The sequence below is a fragment of the Pyxicephalus adspersus genome, chromosome Z (genome assembly GCF_032062135.1).
Source record: "Pyxicephalus adspersus chromosome Z, UCB_Pads_2.0, whole genome shotgun sequence".
In the NCBI taxonomy this organism is placed as follows: domain Eukaryota; kingdom Metazoa; phylum Chordata; class Amphibia; order Anura; family Pyxicephalidae; genus Pyxicephalus; species Pyxicephalus adspersus.
In genome coordinates, this window is record NC_092871.1 from 48525219 (window position 1) to 48536264 (window position 11046).

Genomic DNA, 11046 nt, shown 5'->3' on the forward strand with positions numbered 1-11046 from the left:
GATGCTGGTTTACCCTAAGGATTGGTCTTCCCAAAGTGGGCACAGATAAAAATCAAAACTTAACACATTGGCTCACATTTATTAAAGCTCTCCAAGACCAGAGAAGATAGACTATCATGGGTGAACCAATGTGATCCAGCAAACCTGAAATATATGTCCTCAAAAGCATTTGCTGTTAGCTGGCTAATTATTTAAATCCTGAACTAAATGCATTCTAGATTTGCAGTATCACCCAGGTTCACCCTTGATCGGTTAGCTTCCCCAGTCATTAAGAACTTTACCAAATCACTCCCAGTTAAAAAAAAAAAAAATTCATGGAACTTTCATATTGTAATACAAAAAATGTAGTTTTAATCAACCCTATGTCTAGAATATCTTATAAATTACCTTCTTTGCATGTTTACAAACTCATGCATTGGTTATGTAAATATCCGCTTAAACTGTAGTGTGTGTGTTCTCCTAAAATGCTTTCTCGGTGTGTGTGTTGTGCTTGTAAAGCCAGAAAATAAATCTTGCCTTTACATAGATTATTGCTGTGTGCAGAAGCAGAAATGCAGTACAAGGTCTGATAATTGCAGTATTTGGGACAGAACACACGCTTGACCCAAACAAGACTTTGCTTCAATTCAACATTATTAGATGTGCAGACAGCACCGCTAACTGTCTTTCCATTGTGTTTTCAGCAAGGCACTGTGGTATACAACACTGGTAGAACAACTCCCCAGCAGTATGCCTGCAGCACACCTAGCTCAGAACAGGATCACATCAGCCAGTCAGATGGCATGACAGCAGCCCAGGATGTACCCACTTATACTGATAATCCACTATTGGCCAACTTTCTTCCCAACATGATTCCTCCTGTGCAGGGTGTACATTTGGCTCTCCCAGGTAAGCACATGTAATTGCTTTTCTGTTTTGTTTTGACTTCCCTTTTTTGTGATGCCTTTTAGCATCTAAAGCAATACAGTTTGCTTTGCTCCAGAAGGCATCAGACTTCAGGGATGAAAATGTCTTTATGAAACAAAAAAGGAAACAATGTTAAAGCTGAACACTTGTTTGCATTTTATTTTCCACAGCCGACAGGCTCTCCGCTGTGCTGAAATTGCTTACTTTAGCTTCACTGCACACTGAGCATCACAGTATGCACATTAGTATGTATATTAGTATGTTAGTTTAGTATGTTGCAGCAGTCAGGCATTTGTTTGGCATTTTTTTTTCTCCAGCCTTGTTTTAATTTTGTTTAATAACTGCGCTTAAGTATCTGGTAAAGTAGAGAGTATAAAATGGAGATAAAATATGGAAGAAGTCATCAAAGGACTTGACTGGCTTTTTTTATTTGGTTTCACCAGCTGAAAGGTCACTGACCTTGAACACGTTTGCAGTCATTTTAGTTGTAGCTTTATAATTCCTTGCAAACACCTACCAAGCCTGGGTTCCTTTTTTGCAAGCAATTAAAACAATTCTGACATTTTTTAAGAATTGGGTATGCATCTAAATAAATTGGAATGTAAGTTAAGAGTTAGATATCATAGTTAAGATTCAGCAAGTTCATGATTGTTTGCTTGCAGTGTTAGACTATCACAGCGACAGAAAAAGTGAATCAACTGAGAAAAGATGTAATGGTAATGAGATCTGAAGAACACTCATACATACATGAGTATTTATTCAGGGCTTATGGTTATTGGGGACGTAGGTTGCTCATTTTGGAATGCTTTTCTGAGTAGCGGCAACTGAAATTTTGTGCTGGTTTTTGTTGATCGTTGTCTGAACTAGTTTGTGTTAATAGATGGCTACTCTCATTTAGGCAAGTAAATGCTTTCAATTGCGTTTCTTTATTTTGTGTTTTTTGAAAGACAGGAGCCTATATTTTTTTTCTGTTTTCTAGGTCCTGAACATACCACCATTTATCAACCACCTCCAGCTGGTGAGCCTTTCTACACTGCCATGCAGGAGAATTTTGTTCCCTCACCTGAACATCCCCCTCCAGTCCCGGGGCCAGAACCTGGAGCTTTGAGCAGCAACTCTGTACCCACTTACACACCAGCTATGGAGTCTGTCCCTACCCCTCCCAAACCCACTGAATTTACACCTCAAGAGCAGTGGAACCAGGAGCCATGTGAGTTTACACCTGTTATTTTTATTTTACTGCTGAAGAAAATCAAGCCACCACTGCAGTTCCTAGTTGGAAATACAGTCTCAACTCAAAATTCAGTCCTCAGCATACAGAATATTGCCTGAAATAGACAGGGTTTGACTACCCATTGAATTTTCTGATTCTGATGGAAAAATGCCTTCCCTTCAATATTTTTTATTATTCAATACTACATGTATTTGTAAACCAATGACATTACACCATGCTTTACAGGTTCCAGCCCCTTCTGCTGTATTACAGGCATATTCACACAGCTTCTGCAGTAATTGTAATCAGAAAAACATTTACATACCATTATGTGGATTTTTGGATAAAACAGGGCAGCTATTTTTTTTTTTTTTTTTTTTATAATTTAATTTTTTGTTCTGTGAACAGTCATACATACTACTAGCTTTGAACATTAAAACATACAGATAACCAACATAGTTACTGTCTTCCGCATAACAAACTTACTATTAACAGATAAAACAGAATGACTGAACACAGGCAATTTTCAAGTTATTAACAAAAGCAACAAACAGGGCAGCTATTTTTTGATCAGTGTGCCCAATTGTTTACACTATTGTCTTTCTGTTCCACTTTTCAGCATTGCAAAGACCACCACAAAGCTCTCCCACCAAAACAAACTTTCATGACTCTGGATTTGACTTCTATGGAGAAATGGCAAAAATGGTGATTTGTTTCCCCTTCTTTTTAAACATTTGAATGTTTATTTTTAATGCTAACTTCTAAAAAAAAAAAAACTGTTGCTACCACTCTTATGTGCTATTTAGACCTGTGACTTCCCTTTATATGCACCAGAAAAATTGTGTAAAGAGCAGCAGCACTTTTGTTCCTTGCTTATGGTAAATGTTGTTGGAAAATACCCAAGTTTTCTTTGGTAAAGATTATTATTCTCCATTTAACAGGCTTCAGGGCGGAGATCCAGTACCTTGTCTCAGTCATCATCTCACATGGTAAGTTTAGTTTGATAGTTTGCATAAAGGGCAATGCCAAGTAAAACCTTTTTATGAGGAGACTATGCTGCTGGTCATAAGCAGTTATAACCTCAAGGTTTTTAGTCCTACTAACTTCCCTTGATCACAGATATCTGCCAACTTTCCTGCTTTGTTTGTGAAATCTCCTTATTTGTGTAAAATCTTCCAATTCACAAACTGTAGCCTATAGAAAATGGAGTTAAAATTTTTTGTTGGTGCAATAAAAATACTGGTAATAATAATAATTAATGTTCATAAGCCTTATGGTATGAAAAGATGTTTACTTCTGTTTTTAATGATAGTTCCAAGCTCAGTTAGGTAACTGAGTATGTAACCCACTGTAGCCCTGTGACATCCTTGTTTTCTGGACAGTGGCATTGAGAGCTTTGAAAGTAAAAGTAGTTTGGTACAACAGACATAGCTGCTGCTTTATTACGTTAAAGGACAACTATCACCACAATTTTTACTTTATAAAAATATATACTAAAGAAAAAAAAAAAAAAAAGCGAAGCACCCTCTGTTACAGAATGGAAGCCCAGAGGCTTCGGGCCAAGATCTGGCATGTGCAGAAGTGGCTTTGCAGTCATTGAAGAAAAAAAGGTGGCATCTTTTTTTTTTACCAAATACATTGGCAATACATTGGTTTGGTAAAATAAAGACATTGGTTATGTGCAACTCTAACTCTAAACTTTTTGTGGCTAGAGACGACCTCGAACCACCTCAGAGTCCTCCACTCACTCTATTGAGTCAACCAGAAGAAGTTCTATAGGGATTCAGCCTTCACCCCCTCCACCAGCCATTCCTGAATCTGAGAGATCAGAGCCCAAGATAGAATCAAAAGCCAATACATCATCATATGGGGTAAGTATCTTTCAGGTTTTGTGCTGGGCTTTAGGTAGGTACTACAGTTTAACTATGTGTAAAGCAATTTTCCTTAAATACTTTAACTCATTAGGTGATAAGCACAGTTAACTATTTGTTAATCGTCGCAACTTTAGACCGAATATGGATAAGCATTTTTTTTAAATGGGGGGAAAAAAATCAAAACCCTTAGATTTTTTTTTTTTTTTAAAGAAAGAAACAGGTTTATTTTGGAACATGTTAAACAATAGTATCAGTTTTAACAATCTTGTGTTCCAAGAATATTTTTTTAGGTAGCATTGTATCAGGAATAAGGCCCCACTAACAGGATGATATAAAATGGCTGCCACTTGTAAGAAGGTAAACAGAACATTACTGACTGCACAGAGCTTTTTAGTTGCAAATATAATACTACTGAAGCTTTGGATAGAATTTTAGTTGTGGTTTAGATACTACACTCTAAGCCTGTAGTTCTGACACTTTTTCTTTAAATCATTTTTAGGGTGGTAGAAGTTGGTTTGGCTGGCTGATGGGAAAAGGAAAGAACGAAGCCCACTTACCTGATGACAGGAATAAGTCTGTAAGGATTTTAACTATTAGTAGCCGTATAAAACTATTGTGCAGCTGTATGCACTCTATAGCTTTGACTTTTTTGTGCTTTGTCTGCAAACTAACTTCTTCATTCTTTCTTAGTGTCTCTTCTTTAAAACTAAGTAAAAATTTAAAAAGTAAAGTAAATCCTGTAACTTTACAGAGCAAAAAACTAATCAAGGTGCAATTCACCACTCAGTAATTTATACCAGTCTCTGGAGACATCTGATTTGCAGGATACCTGCTGTAAATTTTACTGTAAAAAGAAAAAACCTCATTCATTTGTTTTTTTTACCCTTTGCAGAAGTGTACAAAAATGTGGTATTTTAGTAGGTGTTCCTTTCCCACAATACACACAAGTGGCTGCTTGGTTCAAAAAGTCCTATATGTAAAGTTTGCTGATTGGTTGGAACTAGGAGATGCATCTGGCAAAAAACTTGTGGGGCATATAATAATTGTATTTGTTAGTGGGGATATAGTCAGGAATGGTCATTTGTAAGAGTCTGATGGTATAATATTTTGCAGCCTTACTCCTAGACAGGAATGTCACCCTATCATCAAGCTGTATTGCTCCTTTGTGGCTAACCTGTTTTCTACCTGATTTGGGCTCTTAGCTCACTTTCTTTCTAAGCTGCTAAAAGTAAAAACTAGCAATTTTCTAAGCTTTTTTTCCTTAATGGCCCACCGGTTCCTTTTGTTTCTCAGGGCCTCCAGTGGAGACCTCTTATTATCGAATTTCCCATCTTCATGCAACCAAAAAATCCAGTCAAAAGTTTATCAGGATAGTTGGTGTTCTCTGTATTATAAAATAAATACTAAATCCATCAGAGAGAGACAGGCTATATTAGCTGCATTGAGGAAAGGGGCTAAACTTTTAGTGTCACCCCACAAAAAATATATATTTTAGCTACAGGTGAAGTCTGTGAAGGCTTGAGTCACTCTTTGTCTTGTTATATTTATCAACTCAAAACATTCCCTATCATATTCCTTGCTGTAGCTCTGTCCACCTTGCAGTATCGCTTCAGCTTACTAGGATTATATTCTTCTGCTAGGAATTTATTCTTCCGCTTGCAACTTTCAGTGAACAAAAAAGGATAAATATTAGGAGAGTTATAAGTTATATAAGATATAGTTTTAAGTGTTATGATTCACCTTTGCAATAGCTTACTGTTAAATTGATACCTTTATGTTCGACAAACTGATTTTTACTATTTTATTTTGTCTGGTTGTGTGCATCTACCGTTGCACTTTTAAGTTATGCAGTAAACTCATCTTAAATTGCAGATTGTTTGGGATGAGAAAAAACAGCGCTGGGTGAACCTGGATGAACCTGAGGGAGAAGAGGTGAGACAAACAAAAGTATTTAAATGAGGTTTAGAACCTTGTTCACGCAGTATTACATGCAGTTAAGGAATTGAAACAAAAAAAAAATTATTATTTTCATACCACTTTTTTGTTAATGCACATTACAAGGCTCAATGAATTCATATTTTTTAGTAGGTTGTATTATATTTACCTACTGTGGTGATATGGATTAGTGTGTCTAAATGCATGGGTTCGACATGACTTTGCTATTGTTTTGTTATACTTTGTTACATAGGCAAAGAAAATAACACTACACAAATCCATAATGGTGAAATGTTATTTTTCTAGAGCAAGCCCCCACCTCCACCACCTTCAGCTATGCCAAAAAGAACTCAGGCTAGCTCTTCTGGACCAGGTGGACCTGGAGCAAACCCAAATCCTTCAGTCAATATGTTCTCTATCCGAGCAGGTAATTTTAACCTCTGTGCCTAAATATGCAACTTGTATAGCTTTTCTAACAAATGGTGCTTGCCCAAATGTTTTCAACCATCTTGAAACCTGCATTTGTAAAAGCAAAATTGAAAAATGTTTGCTGTGTTTGTTGATAATCATTTCCTTAAAAGCATCACTGTAGGGCTCTAGGGGTATTAAAAATAGAGATTCTTTGTTTTAACAGATTTCTATTTCTTTTCTTCTTCCAGGAGGCCCCAGAGGGCGCTATGTGGATGTATTAAACCCAGGAGGTAGCAAACCATCCAGTTCTGTGCCACCTCCAGCTGATCTTTTTGCTCCACTAGCTCCAATGCCCATCCCCTCAAACCTCTTTGTTCCTAACGCTGGTGAGCAGCAGTCCTGAACTTTAAGTTTTTTTGTTTTAGAACTTTACAGATACATTTTAGTAAGGATCCTTTTTTTTATGTATATTGGGACATAAAATGTGTTCTTTATTTTTTTTTTACTTACCTTTTTTTTTTTTTTTATTTTTTTTTTTTAACTATAAGAATTATGAGTTGTAGGTTTTATCTTGGTTGTAGACTTCATCAAATACATATTCAGTATGTGTTCTTAACAGTTGCTGAAATTATTTGTATAAACCACCATAACAAAGAAAAAAAAGGTAATTGGTAAAGCACAATTTTTTTTTTTTTTTTATTTGGGCTGGGAAAAAAAATTACAAACTCTTTCAAATGTATTTCTTAAAAAGAGAAAATAAGAAGAGTTTATTAGTGACAAAATCACTGAATCTGGGATGTGCCATTAGGTAGATTTAATTTCCATGGCCCGCTGTGTCCACAGCTCCCATGTAAACACTTGAGCAACATGCTGCTGTGCACTCATCTGAAAGTGACCTGCTTCCATGGGAGCACTTTAGGAACTGGGTTTAAATTTGCTTAATAGCTTGCCTACCCAAGTGTTAACATGTTGGGTCAGCTGGAGAAAAACCTAGTCATTGTAGTTATATCAACCCAAGGGCAGGTCCCAGACCAGTAGAAGATTTGCATTTTAGGTACAGGTAGATGGAAAGGTTACATGTACTTACCTGTTAAAGTACAGTTATCCGCTATGCATCCAATTTATCCTCTGTATTTCAATCCCTGTGCTATAAAGTTTTCATTGGACATGTTTTTTCAACAGTTCCAGAGGAAGGTCAGTCCATTGTTGGCTCAGATGCAGAAACACTACATCCCACAGACCAGCAAGGCCTTGAAAATACCACCCAGACACAGGTGAGCTTGAGCTGGCCTTCGCAAATTTCTGATCTTTGTTATATTGTAGCAATGGCCAAAATAAGCAGAAAAGTATTCAGAAGACATTGTAAGTGAGGAGAAAATTTTCTATTCTGGTAACCATTGTCAGTGGAAATGGCTCAAAAGAAAACACAGTAAAAAAACTGATTTAGGATCCTTCTCTAAAAACAGAAATAAGTTGCACAAAAAATTGTCTTTTGGATGTCTGTATACTACACGCTACATAATATCATACTATGCCTGTTTTATTATAAGCTGAACTGGTATTTTTTCCAGTTTTTGTGTCAAATGACCATATCTAAAGACCTTTGTCATTTTAATCTCTCCAGTCTTTAGGAGCATCTTCGGGTCCTGATCTGCCACCTTCAAACTCTGACGACTATACTTCTGGAGAGGTATGCTCCAAATTTGTTTTACTATGAATTGGCAATCTAACAATCTCCATGTAACCTATTGAGTCTTTAGCACTGACTCAATAAAAAAGATATGATGATGAATCACTAGTGAAATATGCAATGCATCCTCTATTTTTATTAGATTGTGCCTGCTATGTATTTGTGTGCAATCTATTTTCATTGAACCCACCACAGTTCCCTTTGTAGATTGATAGTTTGCTTTGCAAGAGATGGGTAACACATAGGACCTAATTTATTAATGTTCCCCAAGGCTGGAGAGGATACACTTTTCATCACTAAAGCTGGGTGATCCAGCAAATCTGGAATGGATCTTGTCCAGGATTGAAAACATTTGCTAACAAATAGCAAATTACTTTGAAGAAATCCATACCAAGTTTGCTCGGTCACTCAGGTTGACTGATGAAAGTGTATCCTCTCCAGCCTTGTAAGCCCATTGAGCAGGAGCTAAAAAAAAAAACTTTTTTTATTCTTTATATTATCCTTGTTATCTATCTACAGTTTGCTGTTATTTATTCAGAACTAAACATTATTTGTGCCCCTTTAACTTCAGGTTCATAAAAACATGGTTTGATGAGATTGGTGCAGAGATACTTGAACACAAATTTGTTTTCCAAGCCAAGTCTTTTTGCCCAAAATCACCTTCTAATCTGTCCAATTCTCTTTTGGCTAAAAAGGTGCAAAGTGCCTCAGATACTGTCTGAAAGCTGTGAAAATGGCAAAAGTTTAGTCAATATGTCCAACAAAGCATATATTGTGATGGTCAAGTGTTCACATATATCATAGTTCTCCCCAGAGGTTTTTAGCCGGTTGCTCCGCCCAGCTGCTTTGAATACCCCGCCCAGCTCTCCTCGGCAGCTCTCATCCTCGGATGCACGGATCTCAGTGAGGCTGCTCTGTGCCATCTGTGCTCTGTGTCATCCGTTCAGAGAATTACTGCTGCCGATGAGAGGTGAGCACACAGCTCAGCCTTCATGTGAAGGAGACACAGGCAGCCCCGCCCCCATCTCATAGCACGAGCTCTGCCTGTGACATGTATCCACCTCTAGCTCTGCATGTCATTCTGCATCCTCACAGCTCTGTGTGTACAAACCTCCATATCTCCTAATATGTATGTCACAATGACCTGTATATTTCAGGGTGTACAGGGGACCCTCATAGATACTAGTTACTACAATTTCAGCCCCCCAGCTTTAAAGAATTTCAAGATATGGGGTCACAAATATAAAGAGTTATGAAAATTGTACTTTGGGGTTGCTGTTTCAGTACAAAGTGCAACTAGGAGTCCTAAATTGAAAGTGCAAATTGGGGACCCCGGAGCCACTAACATAGCAAGGAGCATTGTGGTGGGGCCCCTAAATATATACCTACCCGTCACAAATCTGTACCTGAAACTACTGTCTGCTTCTCTTCTTTGTACATCAATTTCTCTGAGAGTGGGGGGTACAAAACTGAAAATATAGGTGCAAGTGGCGGGCACATTCTCCCCTTACAATCTCATTACTACAGCATCATTAGAACATAAAACACTCTGCCCATTAAAATGGGCTTCCCTGCCGTTACACATTCCTGTCCTATCTAACATTCTGAACTTCAATTGGGGAATGAGGAGGTGTAAGAAACCAAAACTATAGGTACAAGTGGGGAACATCAGTGACTAACATCCCCTAAAACTTCATCACTATGGCATCATTAGAAAATGAACTCTGCCCACTAAATTTTTTTGAGGTTGAGGTACTGGAAGGTTACAGTCATGTGTAACAAGGAAGTGCATTTTATGGACAGTTTTTTTTTAATGTTGTAATGATGCCATGGTGATGAAAGGTGATAGCCACACGTGTCTCCCACTTCCACCTATATTTTTGTTTCCCTGCACCTCTTAATTCTGGAGAAATTGGGGTTTCAGGTAAGATGCAGACAGATAGGAGTAACAGAGCAGGCAGCACATTTTGCTAGGTAGAGATTTATGTTCTCATAATGCCATAGTAATTACATTTTAGAAAGGTTTAGCCACAAGTGTCCCCCACTTGCACCTACAGTTTCAGTTTCTTTTGCCTCCACGTGTACCTTAAAAATTTCAAGTTAATACAACCCACGGTTTAGGAGATCTGAAGGTTTGAACACAGCGAGTTGTTAGGCTGCAGAATATGACAAGAAGCTTTTACACTCACATAGCGATCACACTGCGCTGCCGATGACATTACACACTGCGGATAAACTTCACAGACAGTGTTTATATAGAATATGGACAGTAATAAGAGGGGGTCACTGTCTGTCTTGTCCCCATCTGATATCACATGCATGATGCTAATAAAGCATCTCCACATTTTTAACATTATAATTAAGAGTGACTTTCTCTGTTATGTAATGGAAAAATGTGCGTTTTTTTGTGGAGAGGACCTCTCCCCTTCAGTCTTCACTTCCATTTCAGTAAAGACCGAAGGGGAAATCCACAGCCTCCTGGGATATTTGTGTCACATATCCCAAGAGGCTCTGCACTGCTCCTTCTGTGCATGCACCTTCAGAGGATTTCTTATAATGTAAAAAAAAGTGTTCGATCTCATGGATGTGCAGTGCAAGGCAGCACTGGACATACAAGTGAGCATCAGAGAAAAGGTGGAAGCTGAGCCAGCATGGGCCTGCTGGGCTAATTTTGTAAAAGAACCAAGTGAAAAAAAAAGTTTTCACAACAAGTTCACTTTAACTTAATATAGACACAGGAGCACATCTGAAGTTAGGGTGAATTCACACCGGCAGTAAGGTTACATTTGTCCATTCCTCGTGCCAGGAACCACTGCTGCTTAAAAAACTTCTAGCTCTGAAAAAACCCAGCACTCACTGCCCTTTACCAATCCTAGGTGCCCAGCACTTACCGCCTGTTACCAATCCTAGGTGCCCAACACTTACTGCCTGTTACCAATCCTAGGTGCCCAACACTTACTGCCTGTTACCAATCCTAGGTGCCCAGCACTTACCGCCTGTTACCAATCCTAGGTGCC

At 38.0% G+C, this 11046-nt stretch overlaps 1 protein-coding gene and 1 long non-coding RNA gene across 5 annotated transcripts in view; one reads left to right on the plus strand and one right to left on the minus strand.

Moving 5' to 3' along the window:
- The window catches only part of LOC140344613 (uncharacterized), a 137854-nt gene that overhangs the window by 25972 nt on the left and 100836 nt on the right, over positions 1–11046 (minus strand). The window lies entirely within an intron of this gene.
- SEC16A (SEC16 homolog A, endoplasmic reticulum export factor) overlaps positions 1–11046 on the plus strand; it is a 45164-nt gene that overhangs the window by 23623 nt on the left and 10495 nt on the right. For 3 of the 4 annotated variants that reach the window (XM_072431883.1, XM_072431885.1, XM_072431884.1), the window contains exons 19-29: positions 684–888; positions 1886–2116; positions 2739–2824; positions 3061–3108; positions 3832–3990; positions 4493–4570; positions 5866–5925; positions 6235–6355; positions 6588–6725; positions 7522–7613; positions 7964–8029. In XM_072431883.1, the coding sequence (XP_072287984.1) occupies positions 684–888; positions 1886–2116; positions 2739–2824; positions 3061–3108; positions 3832–3990; positions 4493–4570; positions 5866–5925; positions 6235–6355; positions 6588–6725; positions 7522–7613; positions 7964–8029 (1284 nt within the window). The remainder of the gene's footprint in view (positions 1–683; positions 889–1885; positions 2117–2738; positions 2825–3060; positions 3109–3831; positions 3991–4492; positions 4571–5865; positions 5926–6234; positions 6356–6587; positions 6726–7521; positions 7614–7963; positions 8030–11046) is intronic. The other variant, XM_072431886.1, reaches the window with a different exon arrangement.